General features: G+C 47.3%; 1 protein-coding gene across 1 annotated transcript; it reads right to left on the bottom strand.

Moving 5' to 3' along the window:
- Positions 1-596: 596 nt before the first annotated feature.
- Pigr (polymeric immunoglobulin receptor) lies at positions 597-18,281 on the bottom strand. Its single transcript, XM_015483735.2, has 11 exons — positions 18,126-18,281; positions 11,501-11,598; positions 10,469-10,813; positions 7,880-8,521; positions 6,408-6,740; positions 5,533-5,856; positions 4,330-4,513; positions 3,822-3,943; positions 3,051-3,182; positions 2,877-2,935; positions 597-1,798 (listed from the first exon to the last, which is right to left on the bottom strand). The coding sequence occupies exons 2-11, from the start codon at positions 11,541-11,543 to the stop codon at positions 1,703-1,705; spliced, it is 2,280 nt and encodes a 759-aa protein (XP_015339221.1). The 5' UTR covers positions 11,544-11,598; positions 18,126-18,281; the 3' UTR covers positions 597-1,702.
- Between the last annotated feature and the right edge of the window lie 909 nt (positions 18,282-19,190).

The following is a 19,190-nucleotide window of genomic DNA, read 5'->3' as shown; positions in this document are numbered from 1 at the left end:
TGTAGGATGTGACATGGTTTAGTTCCAGAAGCTAGGATAAGCTTAATAAATAAGGGGTCCTTTATCTAATCACTAACCCCCTCAAAGAGACTTTGGATCAATCACTCTAAACTTTAAGTTATCATTTAACTAGCTTTTAGCTGATGAGCCTATAGAAAGAGTTTACTCTTGTGCTTACCTTGCTTTTGATTAGAGGCCTATTGATTTTGGAGGGAACACCAGGAACAGGAGTTTAAAGGTTAAGTATTTACTATTCTAAGGTTTTGTTGTTTGTTTGTTGTTTTATCAGTGCCCATCAGAAGCCCTGGTTACACTTGCTTTCAGTTTATTCCACTATAATCTTGATTATATTCTATAACAAAATTTCACATAAAACCATTCTTCCATTGAAAACAATTGTTTCATTGAAGACAATCTTGGTCCCACTTTCAGGAACTTTCCTAGCCCTCTTTAGTCCAGCCTCGGGAAGGAGTTGGGGGAGCCTGTTGGCTTAGACACATGCCCCAGGGTATTTAAAAGTGGGACCAAAGAAAAATGCTCTGGAAAAATTATCTGGAAAACCCCAGGTATGGGAGACAAATGCAGTCCAACCCTTCTTGGTGGCAATCATGGTCTTTAATTATGAATTAAGTCACATTTCTGATTTGTTAGCAAGGGCCAGCTTGTAGATGCTGGTTGAAATACAGAGCTCAGAGGAAGAAAGAGCTTTAATTTTAGCTCTTGGGAGATCAGCCCCTCCCTGGCACCATCTGACATTCTCTTTTCTTCTCTCCACTTATAATTCTTCAAACGTGTGTTTGACAGCCCTCTTATCTTAGATCCAGGGGAGTGACAGGAAGGGAAGGAGTTATCTTCCCTGCAGGTGGGACCTGGGAAAGATCAGTCACTGCCCACATTTTTCCTTTCCTCCTCCTTGTTCTAAAAACTACCTCTAACAGTGGGGCAGGACTCTTACAGAAAGGTTCCTGGTCAGGAGATGCCAAATCTGGTTTGATACTCACTTATCTTACTGGGTGCCCTTGAGCAAAACTCAGGACCTCAAAGTTCTTGCCTAGGACTGCAAGAGTATGTTTATGATGACTTGTATGTATGCTTTAGGACTTCAGGCACTGTATGATGTCACCCATTGGGGGTGAGGTGGTGTACCTGCTAAGGTGTCAGGTCTTATGAGTGGATACACACTGGAAGTATCGGGTCTCCTTCAGTGATATTTATTGGGACGTGGCCAACTGGGTTTATGGTATATCTGTCCCATCATCTAGCAGGATGCCTGGATTCTAGTAAGTATTCAAACATGACTTTTTAATGAAGGAAAGAAGAAAGGAAGGAAGAAAGGGAGAGATGGATTGGAGGGGAAAAATATCACTGGCACCCCATCATAGGGGTGTAGGGAGGCCCCAAAGGTTCTCCTTCCTGAAATGATCTCCCCACCCAGGTCCCCCTTCTTTCAGAGAGACCCCTCTAAGATCTGAATCCTTCACACTTGAGGTTCTCTCAACAAAAACTAGCTGCAGATGGACACTCCTTGTGCCCCACCCCACCTAACAGGAACAATTTGGCCAGGCTTCGATGTCACTGAGGACAGGACCAGCAACCTCTGAGCATAGGTAGAAAAACCCTAGGTGGGGGTGAGTGCAGGCAGCAGATCAGCATAATTCTGAAGGTGATTGTCACAGGCGATGGGGCAGGTGGCTGGCGCTGCCTAGACTTCATTGGGTTCCTCCTGGCCCTGGGCAGCTATCTTGCCGGACTGGAGCAGGAAGGCGGAATAGGCCATGTCGGCTTCCTCCTTGGATGACTAGGGGGCAAAAGAAGAGGCATCAGTGGATGAGGGTGGGGAGGGAGGGGTGCTTTCCACATCCGGGATTCATCATCTTGACCCAAGCAACACAAGCTTGTGTGGCCCCCTGTTCTCAGGCCTGCCCTGTGCTTACCAAGAAGCTCTGATTTTGAGAAATGGAAAGTTGCAACCTCTAAAAATATCTCCCTCTGTCTCACTACCTCCTTCCAACACGTGGGGCGGAACCACCTCTGTTGCCCTGGCCTGTCCCCGGAAGCTGTGCCCACACACGGTCCATGGGCAAGGTGGCCCAGGCTGGCATCAGGTAAGGTGGTTTGTGTTTTTCTTTCTCCACTAGCCCAGAAAGGTAGCTTTTCAGCAGCAGGTGGGGAAGCTGCCTGTAGCTTTGTGGATACCTCTTGCTAAAAGCAGAGGTGTCTGCTGTTGCCAGGGGAATTAGATAGGATAAAAAGCATGAAGGCTTCAGAATTAGAGTCCAGTCAGTATCCTTCTAGGAAGCCACAGGATGAGGGTGACATGTAACCCAAAGTCCAGAGTAAGCTCTGGTGGGATTTCATGTACTGGTATACTGCCACTCCACTGGGGGTAGGCAGGGCCTGCCAGTCACCCACCACCCATCAAGTTGCCCACCACCAGTGAATGTCTTTCAGGCCCAGACAAAGAGCTGGTGCTGAGCAACTCTCAAGGGAGGGTGAGTGACCTAAGGAAAGTCCAGGGGTCCCACAGCCCAGAAAGAGCATCTCCCAACCCCCAGCTCTTGACATGTGATCTCCCCGCCTGTGACCACACCTGTCAGGCACTTTTCTTTCTTCTGTCCTGGCTTCCTCCCTCCTGCAGGTTTATAGTCTACCAATGCAGCTGCCTTCTTCCTCAGCTTTATACACAACACCCACAACCAGGAGGAAGTCTTGCCCCTCCTGCAGAAAGTCCCCCTGAATACTGTTTGTGCCATCTTCCCTGTTCTGGGGTCAGCCTCCATGCGAAGGTGCCCCTGTCCTGATATGTAACCATAATTCCTCATCTTGCAATTCCTTGTCACTCTAATGGGGCTCCCCCGCCTACCCCATGCTCTTACCCTTTTTGCTCTCTTGGGTTCTTCAGGTTCCGTGTTGCCCTCAGGGGTGGCCATGGCCTCTGCATATACAGAGAGTGTGGTTAGCTCTCACTAGCCCCTGTTTCCACCCCAGACTCAGGGTCAGACTAGTTCTTGCAGCATGACAGCGGGGTTGAGCATTCTCTCCACACATACCAGCTTTTTCTTCAAGGACGGTCTCCTGAGTGACTGGAGCAGCTCCCATATTGTCAACGGCACCAAATTCCCTGGAGTTGTCAAAGTCTGACATGCTAATATCCGTCCTGTAGCTTCTAATTGAAACTCGGTCTGTCCAGGAGAAAGAAGGATTGGTGTAAGGACAGGGTTGGGCCAGAGAAGACCAGAGCTACTCCTCTCGAGGTAGCTCTGCCATAGCCCATGGGACAGCTACGGTGGTGGGTCCTCTGGCTGCTCACTTCTGCCTCTGACCCAAAGCAGAATGGATCTGAGTCCCTCTTGGTGGATAATCAATACTCCCTGACCTTTGTCACTCTGTGATTCTTAATGCACAGCACCTGTTTTGCCCTCACATCATCCCTGTGAGATGGTTATTGTCATTCTGTATTGAGCCATGAGAAAACTGAGGCATGAAGTGGGGATGTCACAGAGTCACATAGTCCTTTAGTCACTGAACTAGGCAGATGCCCAGGCCTCCCCGATCCTGGTCTCCTGGCAGCCCTGCCTCTGAACTTAGACCCCAAGCAATCAGAGTCTTCCAGAGACAGTATCTAGATAGGAGCACCTAATTAATTTGGGAGGACATGGGGGTTTGTCTTTCCCAACTCACTTTCTCAGAATCCTTTGTGCAAGTCAATGGAGAGGCCACCAAGTCTACAGGACACTGTGGTAGCCTCCCATGTGGGCAGCTGAGCCAGGAATGAGGGTTCAGGGATGGAGGTGGGGTTGGAGAACATCCCGGGCACTCACCCACATTCTTTCGGTGCCGGGCTCTGGCCACCCACACAGCCACAGCCCCCGCTGTCAGAACCAGGCCTAGAGGCACCAGGGTGGACAGCAACACTTTGGAGCTTCTGCTTTGTCCCTCAGAGCTAGAAGAAGGGTTAAGTCAATCCATCACTGGAAGGGAGACTCAGGAGCTGCCCGATGAGCTGGCAGGTTGGCCCCAGCTAATGTTCTTCCCAGGTTAATCCATTCCACCCTCCTGACACAGCTCCCGAGCTCTGTTCTCCTAAGAAACCTTCCCAGACTCATAAGGCAAGGAATGGACCTTTTCTACATCCCAGGCTTGGAAGCTTGTACTAAAGTATAAACACTGCTCTGGCCATGTGAGAAGGATTGAGGGCACAAGGGACCCACAGCCCCAAGCTCAAGCTGAGGCAGTTAGGGCTGCCTCACTATTAAAGAGATGGGAACTGGTGGCCCAGCCTCAGGACTTTATCTGTGCTCAGAGTGAGGAGTCCCAGTCTTTCCTCACCTGCTAGTATCCGAGGACGCTCTGATCCCAGGTTCTTGGTCTCCTGTATCCTCTACCACCGCTCCTTCTTCTGCAAAAAGCCTGGGATTCACAACGGCTTTGTTCTCAATCACTCTAACAGTGGGCTCCGCCACTTTCTCCTCAGCCCCTGGATTTGTGTTGGCTGGGCTGACCTCACGGGACCCTGGAGCAGAGAAGAGCAAGGACTCAGTAAGTCCCTCCCACCCACCCCCATTTCCCCAGTGTTCTTACTCCCATAGGTTAGGGAGTCTGAGGACTGAAGCTTCATCAGAAATCACAGGGTTAGAGTTAGAGCTCAAGACTGTTAGGGCGGGACCAAGATTGACATTAGAAGCAGAGGAGTGATGGCCTTCTCTAGCTTGTCACAGATGATCTCTGCCTCATTGCTACCCAAGTTGTTTCCATAATCAAGACTCCTTGTCATGGATCCAGCTGTAAATAAGGGCTCACTCAACACCTGGGGACAGGGAGATTTTTCACAAGTTGAAACCCTGCCCGAAGCCTCCTAACTGCTGGGCAGTGCTGCCTCCTGGTGGTAGCTGGGTGGTGGTGGCCCCCTCAATGAACTAGACCAATAGGACCCAGACACAATGGGATATCGGGGGTGTCTAAAAATACCCTCATTAGGGCAAAAAAGAGGCTGGAAATGCAGATCTGCTGGATGAGGTCATCTTAGTTTTCTTTCTTTCTTTCTTTTTTTTTTTTTTTGGTGCTGGGAATCACAACCAGGGCCTTGCTTGTGCTAAGCACATGCTCTACACTAAGCTAACCTTTGCCCCATGCCTTAATTTTCTTGATCAGATCTTGCAAATGAAGGTATTTGGTCCCACTTTTGAGGGCAGGCTTTGATAGAGGGCAGGAGGATGAGTACATTGCATGTGATAGTGAAATTTCCATCTTTCTAGTTACAGAATGCACTTTGGTTTGGTTTGAAGGGGCAACTATGGCTCTTGTCTTACTGCTGAGGTTAAACAGCCAACTTACTATCTTTATATAGTTTGTATTTCTATTTGGGATGCCCCTTATGGAGAACTCCCAATTGTCCTGCAGCCCCCCACCCCCAACACACCTCATCCAGTTTCTGATGCCAAACCTAGGGCCACCTGTGGTTGAGAAATTGAACTTTTGAGTGGTCCTGCTTTGGGGTTCCAGAGAGCACAGGCCCTCCCCTTGGAGACTCACCCACTGCCACCTCCTCAACTGCCACATAGACTGCTGCAGTCTCTCCATAATTGTGGTCTTTTCTCACACCACACCAGTACCAGCCTTCATCCTCCTTGACAACTGAATTCAGGGTCATGGAGATGAACCGGTTGTTCTGGTCACAGGTCACAAGGGCCTGGCTGGGGCTTTTGTCTTGGCTGGGCAGCTCCCTGCATTCCCCGTTGCTCCACTTGCACCAGTACTTCTCAAAGGCGTAGTATTTGCAGGGGAAGTGGCACTGGAGCTCGAGACTCTTCCCCAGCACAGCGGTCACATTCTCCGGTACCTTGAGGCTTGGTTTTCCTGAGGCAGGGAAGGAAGAAGACATAGGCATAGAAGTTGGCATGTGGAGGTGCTGTAGGAAAGTGACCATGGTGGTGATCTTTGTCCTCATTTCTCCTTTGCATAGTGCTCTAAATAGAATAGGCTAATTACTTAAGCAACAGAATGATGTGCTGATGTCATTGTCATTACTGATGCCCACCGTGATCGGTCCAGAGTCTGTTAAGAGAACACAGAGCTTTGCTCCTTGGTTTCAGTTTGCTTTCCTTACGCTTCCTTTTCTTCTAGACTCACATACAAGAGCCTTATTCAATATTCTACTTCACCTACTGCAAAAGAGGCCAGTGTTCCTGAAATTAGGAAGTGCTACATGTAGTAATTGGGAAGAGTGTGGGGTGCTTGTCATAGGTACCAAAATGTGACCTTTGAATAGGAAGGCTCTCTCCTGAGGACTGTCCTCATCCACACACCAGGATGCAGGTGAGATAGGAGGAACAATGGCTGGGGAGACTGCTGCTGACTTGAGTGGTCTTGGGGGTCTTCTCCCTTTTCTCTTGCCCCTAAGCTCTTACCGTCAACAATCTGGAGTTCCGTTGAGGTCCTCCAGCGAGTATTGCCATTGGTGAGACACCAGTAGAAGCCAGCATCCTGGGTGGTGAGCTGGTTGAGTATGACTGTGTAGGTGCCATTGCCTGGCTCTTTAAAGAGTGCGAGCCTGCCCTCATGCTCTTCCTGAACCTCCCCGTCGCTGGACACCAGCAGTGGGCAGTGGCCATTTTGTGTTCCTTCCCAGCGACACAAGTACTTGATGCTGTTGCTTTCCTTCCGGTCATAGGGGCAGAGCAAGGACACAGAGCCTCCTGTCACACCCTTCACCACAGAGGGATTAGAGGGGATCACGGTCTCTGGAAGCACAAAAGGAGACAGCATGGAAGGGTGGCAGCCAGGAGCAGGCTTGCATGGCCTAAGCAGCTTTCTCCCCATGACTCAACAGGGTGGAGGCCCTCACCTTTCTCAGAAAAAGAAAAAAAACCCTCTCAGAACATATAGCTAGAGCCACCATGACCAGACCTGACGAGCTTCACCACCATGGATGGTTTGTTCCTTTTTCCTACCCCTTGATATAAATTTTTATCTATTTCTTAGCTCGTGGTTTAAAAATGACTCAGTGGATTGTAGCTAAATTCAGAAAAGCTATGTAGAATGGGTATGATTTCAGTGCAAATTTCGCAGCATAGATAATCTGAATAACCAAGGACCCTCAGAGGTATCTCAAATGGATAGACAGACATCTTCAAAGCATCTAATGCTGAGGTCCAGAGAGAACCCTGGGAGACTAAGGATGTGGAGGAATGTGGCTAGGACCCTGAGCTGGAACGAAAAGGGATGTGCAGGGAATGAGGGCTTCTTAAAGAAAAGTCCCAAGGGCAGATGCTGTGAATGGCAAGCTCTAGTTTGTTGCTTCTCTGAGGACAACTTTATGCAGAATATTGCAGGGATCAAAAGGAGGAGCAGGGATTTAATTGTTTTGCAGTGTGGATGGCCTTCCAATGTATGGCCGAGTGAGCCAGATCATGTTGAATAACAAATAACCCTAAGAAATGTGGGAGTGGAAGATTTAGAGACTGGGGCATCACCTTCCTGAGAAGCTTTGAGGCCAATTCTTCTCTCATCTGAATGTGTAGGATGAGGTATCTGCTTTGCTCAGGGGTCAGAGGAGGGAACAGGGCCAACCATGGCACCCAAACCCAGATAATCTAGAAATCTTGCCTTCATCGGGAGCTTTGCTCTCCATATTCCTATTGACCAGAGGTGGCCACCAAAAGGCCTCTGATAACAGGAAAAGAATGAAAAGAGCAAAAGGCAGAGGCTGCTGCATTTTCTAACTTTCCTGTACTGCTGCGTACATAGTATCCAGCTCCGGGGCTCCTGAGCGAATGATACTATTGACAGATGAATATTGATCAATAGACCCGGGAGCTGGAGCTAAGCTAGTTTCTCACTGCCTGCCCCACGCCTTCTCTCTCCCCATCCAGGGTCTTACCCTCATTGATGAAGAGTTGCCAAGCCTGGATGGGCCAGCCTTCCTTCTGCTGACCGCCGGGGTGCGCCCCGCATAGGTAGTGTCCTGCATCCCCCTTCTTCAGGCCTGTGAGCAGCACACTGAAGCGGCCATTTCCCCTTTGGGTGAGTAGGATCCTGCCCTCAAAGGCTGGATCCCTCTTCCCCAGGGTGTTGATGACCACATCACAGCTTCCTTGGCTGTTTACCCGGCACAGAAATTGGGCCACATTTGTCTCCTCAGGGCCCAGGGCACAGTCAAAGTTCACGGAACCCCTCAGTTCTCCATAAACCAACTCAGGTTCAGGCTCTAGCACCTGGAGGTCAACATACTTCTTGTTACTACTGGAACCGTCCCCAGCCTGGCAGATATATATCCCAGCGTCGCTGAGTTTCAGTTGTTTGATGATGACGTTGAACATTAATTGGTTGGTACCCTGAATAACTATACTGGCTCTTCCCTTGAAGTTGGGGTTCACATAATTGGTGTTAATGACTAGCTCGCCTGTCTCCTTGAACAAGTACTTCATTTTCTGAGAATTCTCACGTTTGAAAGGGCAGTTGATGGTCACTGTTCTACCCAGGTCTACTGTGTAGACTTCAATGTCATCTTGGGGGTCAGGACCTGTAGGAAGAAGGGCAGGGGAAAAGTTGTGATTTCGTTTTCTTAGAACACAGGGTCCTGTGCTGTTCCCAGTGAGGGTCTGGGTGGGCTGACAACAAGGAGTGCCCTACTCTCCAGAGGGATGCAGTCAGAATATGTCTGCTGGAACTCAGAAAATGATACCTGAAAGTGAAGCCTCAGAAGCAAACTTTCTCTCTGACCTTCTCCTGCCCTCCTGCCTCCCACCCTTGTTTTTCCCAAAGGCAAGCCATTGAAACTAGAATTCCTCTTTCTCAAGGCAGGCCATAGAAACTAGGACCCCTTTACCCCAAAGTTATTCACAAAACCTAAAAACATTACTCTACCTTTCCCCCCACTTTTGTGTGTAACAACTGGCCATAAAGAAATTCTCTGATAGAGCCTAGTTTGCCATAAGACCCTCATTCTGAGGGTTCCTGGCTCATATCCTGGAGGAAGAAATGCTAATACTGAAGGGCCAAGAAGAATTTGAAGAGTCAGGCCCTCCTGGGTTTCCAACTACATCCACCACGATTAGCTCATGCCCTTTTTGTCCTAGGACATTCCCACATGGCCTTCCCTACTTCATGGAACCTAAATATAAAATCAGACGACTTTCCCTACATGTTTGGGTGTTTGTTCTGAAGGTTCGGATGCATGTGAAACTTTCATTCAATGAATTTGTTATGTTAACCTGCCTTTTACTATAGAGGTGTCGACCATGATCCATATGATGGGTGAGGACAGGGATAACCCCCTTCCTCCCCTCCATCTTCCAAGGCCCAGCTGGATTGCTGTCTCCCCCATGATGCCTCCACCTAGCTGATACTAATCTCTCCCACCTCCGTGCCTTTCTTATGTTTGAATTGGTCCCTTCATCGGGTCTACTGGAGATCTAATTATGTTCTCCACAGACTGGAGGGCAGAAACGTATTTTTCTCATATTTGAGTCCCCAGCACAATGCCTATTCATAGTAGGTGCCCAAATTCACACGTGAGGAAATGAACAGAATGAATGTAATAACAGGTTGGTGAATTGCCGTGCATTACAATAGATATTTCTAAAAATTAAAGCAGTTCAATGATGGAGAGGGCTGTCTTGTGAAGCATGTGTGTTTCTGTTATCTAAAGTGTTTCATCAGAGCCTAGATTCCCCTCATCTACAGTGTTCTTCTGGATATCCACATAGGGAGAACTCTGAGCACTCTTCAGCTCTTAGGATTCCATCACAATTGGAACAACCTCTGTAGAAAACAGACCACGGCACACACAGCCCAAAGGAGCAAGACATACCCTGAAGAGTCCCTCCAAATTTCCTTCTTGAAGACTCTTTGTCTTTCAACTTGCCCTTGACTATCCCTAGTGCTCTCATGGTTATACTCTTGTCAGTAGTGCCTTTCTGTTTCTCTCACTAATCGGCACAGGCTTGTTCAGATGCCCCTGACTTCAGGACCCCGTCTTTGGTCAAGAACTGAAATTCTAATTTATGCTGACAGTTCTGATAGATGAATGGATCCCAGGTTAAAGAATAAATCCTCATTTTTAAAAGAAACCTTCTGGTGTCCCAAGACCCTGATCTAAAGGGTGCATTAATAGTAAGAATTTAAGGATCCTTGGAAATCTTTTTGTGTCTTTTCTTTTTCTTTAGGCTGGTAGACGGCTTGTTCCACCTTCGATAAATGTAAGGAGAGAAGTTGTCCTCCTGATACTTCTAAGCTAAGCCTCAGTAAAGCCCTAAAATGTTACAGGCCCAGAAGACTTAGGCCCCCAGGTACATGTCACCTGTCTCCTTTCTGTGTCCTATTATGAAAAGTTTGCTTTGGAAGGGAGGTGCTCCCCACCCCAGGCCGGGACCCCCTTCCTATCAGGGGTCCTTCCTCCGGCCCTCCCATTGCACCTGAGTGATGCCCTCTCACTTGCCCCAGAAGCCCACAGCACCGGGAGCCTTACCCTGGCTGACCTCCAGGCTTACATCGAAGGACAGGCCTCGGCTACTGATGCCCAGACCACACTTGTAGCGTCCAGAGTCATCCCGGGAGAGCTGGGAAATGTTCACCACGAACGCGCCCTCCTCCGGGAAGTTGGTGAGGTTGGCTCTGCCCAAGTAGTCCTTGGAGACGTAGCCCTCCGAGGAGATGAGGGTCGTGCAGACGCCCCTGGACCCTTGCCGGCACCAGTACTTCCGGGTGTGCCGGTTGACAGAGGTGGCCGGGTAGTAGCACTTGATGGACACTAAGTTACCTTCCACACTACTTACCTCCGCGGGACCAAATATGGGACTTTTCATGAAGACCACTGTGGGAACAGAAGACGGAGGCTTTAAGACACCCAGGGGTTGGGGGGTGGGTAAAAGATTGGTGGAGGGATCCAGACAGCTCCCCTAAAAGATGCAATTTCTACCTGTGGATATTTACAAGATACAAGTATATAATTGCTGTATTGGGTAAAATGATTTCTTAACCACTATTAAATTCTAATGCAATTCAATTGCAATCTTTTAAACACAATTGTTGAGTAACTTATGATATCTTTTATTTTTCTACATACCCCCTTTGCAGGGTACTGTATTATTCCATTTCTTATTGTTATTTCCTTATATTTTAAAAAATACTTTGTAGACGATTTTCTTTTTTTTTCCATAAAAAAATATTAAGAGCTGGGAAAGGTAATCAAGTCACTCCAAATCCCATGGTAGCTCATAAAGATGCTTGGTTTGAGGTTAAATTCTTTTTATTCCCAGAGATGACCTTCACCAGACCCTGCCCTTGAAATTAGGAATTGCCATTCCTGTTTCTGATTCCCGATGCTCACTAAGCCTTTTTCAGATATGATGCTTCTGCATTACGTCCTTCTCTAGGGAGTATGAATTTGGAGAGGGACATCCCTGGGGAGTGTGATTTCAGTGTCCTCAGGGAACTGGATTCTGGAGGGGGTCAGATGAAGGATGTGGAACCCTGAGGAGTTGGGACCTGGCAGACACACCTGGGAAGACAGCCATCAGGCAGGTGAGCAAGAAGAGCCTCATCGCTGGTGGCTCCCGTGGGGGCTGTGCCACTCAGGCCAACTTCTTTTGTGAGATGCTGAAAAACAATAACCACAGGGAGATGAAGCTCTTCAGTCTTCAAAGATGAGATGACCTTAGAGTTTCCATAAACTCTATTTCCAGCAACTGACATAAATTCTGCTAATGAATGAATGAATGGCTAAAGTTTTATCATCCTATACTACTTATTGGTCCTCAGTAGTTATAAGTAGCTTTAGTCTTCTTACCTAAGCTGCACGTTCCTTTTGTCTAGGGCTATTGGTGACATTCTTTTGTATCTCTGTCCAGGAGATGTGGTATGGAGACCTTAGTACTGGCTCATTGATGATTGGTTACTATCAAGAGGTGGCCCCATTTTTGTCAAAACATCAGCCCTCCAGATATCTCTGGGAGGTGGAAGAGGCTGGCATATTTTTTTGGTGTGTTCAGATGAGTAAACTGACTCCCACAGAGGAGGTCTAATAATTACGAAGGTTGTAAATATAATGAGGGAGCAAGACATCACCTTCACCAATTGTTTCTTACCATGTCCAGGGCACTGTTACATAATTTATATGTGTTGTCTTATTTAAAACTTGATAACCCTATGAAATAGGTATTCTTACCACATTTTGCATCAGTGGAAATGAAAGCTTAAAGGTTAAGTGCTTTACTCAAGGTCACTCAGGGATTAAGTGTGTGTGGATGGGCAGCGTCAGGCTTGAGCGGAAGATTTGAAGCCAGCTTTCTGACTCCAGGGTCTGTGCTCTGGGCTACTCCACGGCAGGATATCGCAGCCCAAGTGTGATAGCAGGGCCTCGATTGCTTCTCAAACACAGTCTTTGACGCTATTCATTTGAGCTCTATAACTTCCTTGAACCAAAACAGACATCATCACAACCATGATGTGGATAAGAAAATCAAGGTTTTAGGATGCTGAGTGATGCCCAAGGTTTCCCAGTGATTTGGTGATGGCAGCAGAGTTAAGCATGTAGATGTTAAGATCTTTGTAATCATGCCTGTAAGGACTGGCAGAAACCAACAGAGAATCTGAGGCAGCCCTTGTAGATTTTGTGTCCACCACCAACACAGCCCCAAGAGGCTTGAGGCCCAGGACCCCACCTGACTGCAGCTCTCCTCAAGATCCAAATTGCAGCCTAGAGAAGAGAAGAGGAGAAGAGTCCCCACATCCCAGCGGACTCTGACGGACTTTCAACTTTGGAATGTATAAGACAAAGAGCGTTAAAAGAGAAAACAATAATAATAAGCAAGGGCAGTAATGAGCACCCATAAAGATAGATAAGGAAGCTGTAGCAAGAGGGAGCTGGGCATTATCTCTCCTCATTGCCTTGGCCCAGGCTCCTGTTCCCAGAGACTTCCTTCACAGCTTGAGCCAAAGGCAATAGCATTGTTTATCTTGGTTATTTCTTTTCCGTAGGGGAATTTCCCAGCAAGGAGTCCTTGTATTTCCTTGTGTAGATAAAAGTATTTTGTTTCTCTAGTTATTTGGAAGAGTATGGGAGGGGTTGGGGACAGATATGGATGTCAGGTGGCAACTCTAGGCTTTCTTGAGTCCAGCTAATTGCTCCAGACCTTTCTCACCCGATCAATGATAAACTCCTGGAGTGAGACCTTAGCCAAAAACCAGAGTCAGCCTGGGTTGAAAGTGCTCAGGGGCTGCTGGCTGGGGGCTACCTGAGTGGTGAGACTCTGGAGTTAGGATGGGCTGCAATGTCCTAGGAAACCTGCCACTTGCCATTTGTGCTCAGCCCTGAGCACAGCTGCCAGTGGGAAGGCCAAATAGCTCAAAGTTTTAAGAGCCCTAACCTGCAGCAGCTATCCTTTATTCTCATTGCTATTCTCACCTGTAGAAAAGCAAGTTTCCTAATATTTTGTGAGACAGAAGTGGGTCTTTCCATGGGCTCGGCTGAAGGCTGCATCCCTTCCTCTTGATCAGTGAAGTGACTTGCCCCTGAAGTCACTTGGCATCTGAAGTCAGATGCCAGGGTTTCTAATGTGGCGGGGGGTGCAGTCAGCTCTCAGCCTGCTTTCTTCCCATTCTGTGACTTATTTGGTTGGTGGGACACGTCTGCATGGAAGAGGGACATGCGTGTGCCCACTACCTTTTGCATATTCTGAAGCCAGAGGTGAATTGCATTAGGTGTGCATAGCTAGAAAAGCAAAGCTGGCAGAGGATGACCTTGGTACAGAAGCAGAGTCCAGTCCCAAGGGGCATAGTGGGGAAGAGAGGGCACAGATGCTTTTGAGAACAGGAACTTTTTCTTGCCCAGAGTTAAATTTGATAGCAGCTAAAGGACATGTACTTTGAGGATCAGTGGGGACCACTTTATCTAAGCCATATTTTTCTCCAAATCCAGGAAATTCAAGTTTCCAGGAAGCCTCAGTCGCAGGGTGTCTGAAACGGGATTTAAAAGATTTGCCTAAGGAAGGAAGGAAAGGGCAAAACACTTACTTGATACCTATATTGTGCTGATGCTTTGCTAGTTTTTTTCCTGATTGATTTCATTCATCAGCACAGAAACCCAAGAGGCAGATGTTATTATCTTCATGTTGCAGATGGGAAATCTAAGGTTTGGAGAGATTCTGGACCCCAAAACCCACATAAGAATTAGAATTTGAGGATATCACCCCATTATCATTCTTTTAATGGGCTGAGGGATCTGTTCTATTGGGTTCTATGTATGCTAGTACATCATGCTTGAAGGTACCTTATCTGGTCCTTAAACTATGAATCTAATGTTTTTAGTGGTTGGACTGAAATATCCAAATCATTCTCAGCTTAGTAAGTTAATGCCTGATACATTTACAAGGTATGTCCCCAGGATCGTGGACATTCCTTGTGTATCCACCTTGTATAAGGCCCATGGCTTATAGGGGCATAAGCCATGCTGAAAAGTAGAGTTTGTCTCCTGTGAAATTAATTTAGCTAACTCCACTGCTGTTAGACTGCTCTTCAGCTCTCCTGGCATGGAGTTCAAACCGTCTAATCTCAGGTTTTTTTCTTCTTTTTCAAAGGAAGAGGTATCACGGCGACCTGGGTCCTGGCTGGGCTTCTGGGGAGTCATGTGTTCATATAATGCTGTAGCAATCTGAGCTCTCAATATGCTTAGGACCAGGAGATGGTCAGTGACCTTCTCACGGTCCCAGGAGTTTCAGAAAGGACAGAAAGCACCTGATAAAAAGACTGGAAGTCAGAATGGCAGTTTCTGACAGCCTGTGAATGTCAACTTGGAGGAACAGAAAGCTGTGGAGTTCAGAGGCATGGGGGATGTCTGGCTTAGCTTCGGAGAGGTTTTTCCTGGCCTGGACTGAACAGCCCTTCCTCTGCTTCCAGGAGAGGAACTGCCCTAGTCCCCTTGGGACTGTCACTCTCATCTTCCATGGATACGTGGGTCGAGCACAGAATGAGCTTGGAAAAAGTTGACTGAAGAAGGAGCTTCAAGGATGGAAGAGAACACAGAGGTCCAGTTCTGGTCTACCATGGGCTACAAGGAGAGTCCTGTCACTTGGGCAAAATATGCTGGTCAACTCCATCATCTGTAAAATAGGTACAAATAGCCCTGTGTTCTTCTAGTTTGAAGGGCTAGTACTTAGGATGGGAAGATGGGGGGAAGGATAATGGGATACTGTACATGGAAGCACTTTAGAGTCAAGTGCTCTTCGACCATAAGATATTTTAATTACTCTTAATCATAGGAGGGTAGGAAGGGTCTGTACACTTGACTTTCATGGTTGCTGTGCACTTGACTGAGAGTGGCACAAAGCACTGATTCCTCAGTGTGGTGTCAGCTCTCACTTGGTGGCTATGTGATTTGGGGTAGACTATTTAAACCCATTGAGCCTCAAGCTTGTCTTCTGTAAACTGGAGATAACGTACCTTGTGCAGAAGGTTGCTATCAGGATAGAATTGAACAACATATATGAAATCCTTAGCATGGCAACAGACTTTAAATTCTTTCTCCCTCTCCTCTCTAAAACAAATATAGCCTTCTCTTTTTTCCTGTCATCAAGTGAGAGGAGAATGGAAGGCTGCTTGGTGGGCATCTTTTCAAGACAGGGAATGAGCTTTTCAGGTTGGGCCCCGATGGCTGAGAGAGGAGACAAGCACTGTGGACTAGCTTATAAGGAAGAACGAAACACCACCTTTTTCTGAGTGTTTTATATGTGTTAACTGGGTTAATCATCACAGCCACCATAGAAAGTAGAATAACATGGGCAACCCCACTTCACAGATGAGAGGTCGAGGCACAGAGAGGTAAGGTTTCTTACGGGGGGGGGGGTAAGCAGAAGCAATATTACATAGCTTCTAAGTGATAGATGGAATTCTGGACCAAGAGCGTAGGAACTTAGCTGCTCTGCTGTACCCAGAGGTCTTGTTGGTGAGAGGAAGCAGTGGGGACAGGAATGAGCAGAATCTCCAATCTTAGAGAAAGAGGGTTAGTCCTGTTCTCTCTGCCTTACACAGAAAAGGAATCTCCCATGAAGAGACACTTGGACCCAGAGGTAGGCGCCGAAAGAGAAATTTCTTCCTTAAAAAATATTAGCTGCTATTTCCCTGGCATCGACCATGTGTTGGGCACATTACATATGCTTCCTGTGTCTGAATATATCCATCCCAAAGCATCTTTCTACTCTACCATACTATGTCAATACCCGTGACTCTGAGATCTCAGCTCCAGTCCACCCAGAGAAAGAGCGAGACAAAGGTGAGCGTCTCTGCTGAACATCATGCTTGGGTAACACAGGGTGAGTATCCTTTACCTAAAATACTTGAGATTAGAAGTATTTTAGATTTTGGATTTTTAAAGAAATTTGGAATGTTTGCGTGTACATAATGAGATATCTTGTTCAGCCAAGTCTACACATGAAATCCATGTAAGCTTCGTATGTGCCATGTATACATAGCCTGAAGGTCATTTATACATTTTTAGTGCACTTGCATTTTGACTAAAACCTATCACATGAGGTCAGGTGTCAAATTTTCCACTATGTCAGGATGACTCTCAAACAGTTTGGTGTTTTAGAGCATTTCAGATTTCAGATTTTGGGTTTAAGGATGCTCAACCTGTAATTTTTTAAAGTTAGGTAAATTCATTTTTTGGTGATATCAAAATCTCACAAAATCTCACAATTGCATCTGAATGGCTGTATCCACATGTCATCATTCCTACTCGCTGGATGGTTTTTACACCATTCACATAAGCTCGTGTATTTCCTGAGCTATAAATTGGAACTACCAGGGTCTGGGGTTGTGGCTCGGTGGTAAAGTGCTTGCCTAGCATGTGTGAGGCACTGGGTTCAATTCTCAGCACCACATATAAATAAACGAATAAAATAAAGGTCCATCAACATTAAAAAAAAAAAAAGGAACTACCATACCTATGCCGCCTGTCTCCCAGGTTTGTTGTGGGTCGAATGAAATAAAACCGTGAAAGTCCAGAGTAAGTGGATTTACTAAATGGAAACCGACATGATCACGTTTCATAAACCAAAACCATGGAGATGCAGGGTAGCAAGAGACCAGCAATGATCACAGAGCGAGTTGCTCTCCTGATTTCTGGCTCAGTTCTTTCTGCTCCATCACCGCATCCTGGGCCAGGGAAAAGCATGGCTGAGAGCTCCAGCCATGACTTTGAAAGACCCTCTAGTTTCAGCTGCCTCTCCCTAGGCCCCCCAAATTGGCATTTTCCCTCTCTAGATGTTAAAGAAGCTATAATTTCTCTAGTGAAGGGACAAAAGGGATATTACACAATATGTGAACTGCCTGAGCATGGAAGGTGGCCCTGCCCAACCTTATTCTGTTACTCTGTTACTCTGTGAGGACCTCATTTTTCTCGCTTGGAGCAAGGGCAGGATGATACTATGATACATGCTTATGCTTCAGGTGGAAGGAATCTGCTGAGGCAAAGCTGAATTGCAATTAGAAAGGAATTCAGAGACTCTCTGAAGCCTGAAGGGACTGAGCATAGCCTCTGCAGACAGAAAATTTCAAAGACTAGAAGAGGCTGAGTCCCTGCATTCTATATGCATTATCTGAATCCAGGTCTATGAGGCGCTCCATAAATCCGGGAGTGATTGAACTAAATTAAAAAAAAAAAAAAAGACCAATTTCTGTTTTGCTCTAGAGGTCACAAAGTTATTTCACACATATTTTCTTATTGCACCCAGATCCACCCGGAGTGCTAGGTCTTATTTATATTCCCATTTTACAGATTAAGGAACTGAGGCTCAGAGAGATCAAGTGTTTTGCCTAAGGTCACAGTTAATAAACAGTGGAGGAGTAAGGGAATCTGGGGACGGAGCTTAATGGGAAGAACGACATATGGTGACCACACATTTTCCTTCTTGTCTGCTGGTATTTTGCAAAAAAGGATGGCCGGGGGGTTTCTACACCCATGTCTGTCCTTACTCGTGCCTCTGGGAAATGCACCTTCCTCCCCACCTCCACATACAGCCACCCAGTCTGCCCCATTGTCCTCCTCACTCCAACCTTGTGAGGTGTGTGGGACTGAGCTACCATCCCAGGTAGCATCCTGCCCGGGATCCCGGAGCAACCACACTTACATTTAGCTACTTCCTCCTCTCCTGTTGATCCAGCTTCAGGGGTACAGCCTGCCGGCCAGTCCGTGTAACCCCTGCCTCTGTGGAAGCTGCCAGCCGGGCACTGGATACTGCCACCAAAACTGAAACTGTGCTCAGGGCTTGACCTACACCTGGGCTCTTAAAGGGCCACTCTCCCATAGGCACGGCGGCTAGCCAGGGGCACGTGACTCATGGATCCCTTCTTTCCTTTCATTTCACCTTTCCTGGCTCGCTCCATTGGCTTTCCCTTGACCTTGGGGAGAGTCTTTTACTTGGGAATCCTCCATCATTATAGCTGCAGGATATGGGGCAGAGTGTCAAACACAAAGATCCTGCTCTGTCACTTTCTAGTGAAAAGATCTTAATCACATCACCTTCATATTTCTTTTCATCTGGAAAATAAGAACAATCATACCATGTCTACAGGTAGGGGATACGGCCAGGTATTAGATGTAAAATGCCCAGCCCGATGCGTGGTGTGAAGTTGACATTCATTCCATGGGGTGCAGGCAGCAGGAGTGGCTCTCTTACTCCTTGATCTCACATCCCAGTCACTAGGGAACCCACTCAGTCTGGACCACGGCACCCTCCACACACCTTCAGCAAAACCCCTTTTACCAGCCTTGGTGCTTCTGGAAACTGGCAGGCAGAGCTTCCAGGAACCTGGGGGACTTTTCACTCCTGGAGGGATTAAAGATTCTGTTTGCTTCTGGGTTCACACCAAGGAAGGCACCTACCTGTCGGGCTGAGGTAGCTACCTCCTTCCCACCCACAGTTAGTCCCTGGTGTGATCCCGGGATGTGATGTGGTTCTAGGTGTCCCCAAATATTCTTAACCATCCTGTGTCACACACGGGAAACCCATTTCCCAACACACACACACACACACACACACACACACGCCTCACCCCCATCTCTCACTACAATCCTATACCAGAAATTCTGCCCCGTCCTACCTGGGCAGGGCTGACCTGGCTCTGTCCTCTATAGAGTCCTACAGGCCAAAACCCAGAAGGGGAAGGAGAAGGGAGAAATAGACCCATGGAGA

The sequence above is a fragment of the Marmota marmota genome, unplaced genomic scaffold (assembly GCF_001458135.2).
Source record: "Marmota marmota marmota unplaced genomic scaffold, marMar, whole genome shotgun sequence".
Taxonomy (NCBI): Eukaryota; Metazoa; Chordata; class Mammalia; order Rodentia; family Sciuridae; genus Marmota; species Marmota marmota.
The sequence above is the reverse complement of the archived record's forward strand: the minus strand, read 5'-3'. Positions and strand labels throughout refer to the sequence as shown.

Bases quoted from the DNA above. Each gene is read 5' to 3' on its own strand.
- Pigr (XM_015483735.2), bottom strand. From the start codon at position 11,543: ATGAGGCTCTTCTTGCTCACCTGCCTGATGGCTGTCTTCCCAG. The intron at 8,522-10,468 runs GTAAGGCTCCCG...TTCTTCCTACAG, and splicing joins AAGCCTGGAGGTCAGCCAGG to GTCCTGACCCCCAAGATGAC. The intron at 6,741-7,879 runs GTAAGACCCTGG...TTGTGCTTCCAG, and splicing joins GCAACTCTTCATCAATGAGG to AGACCGTGATCCCCTCTAAT.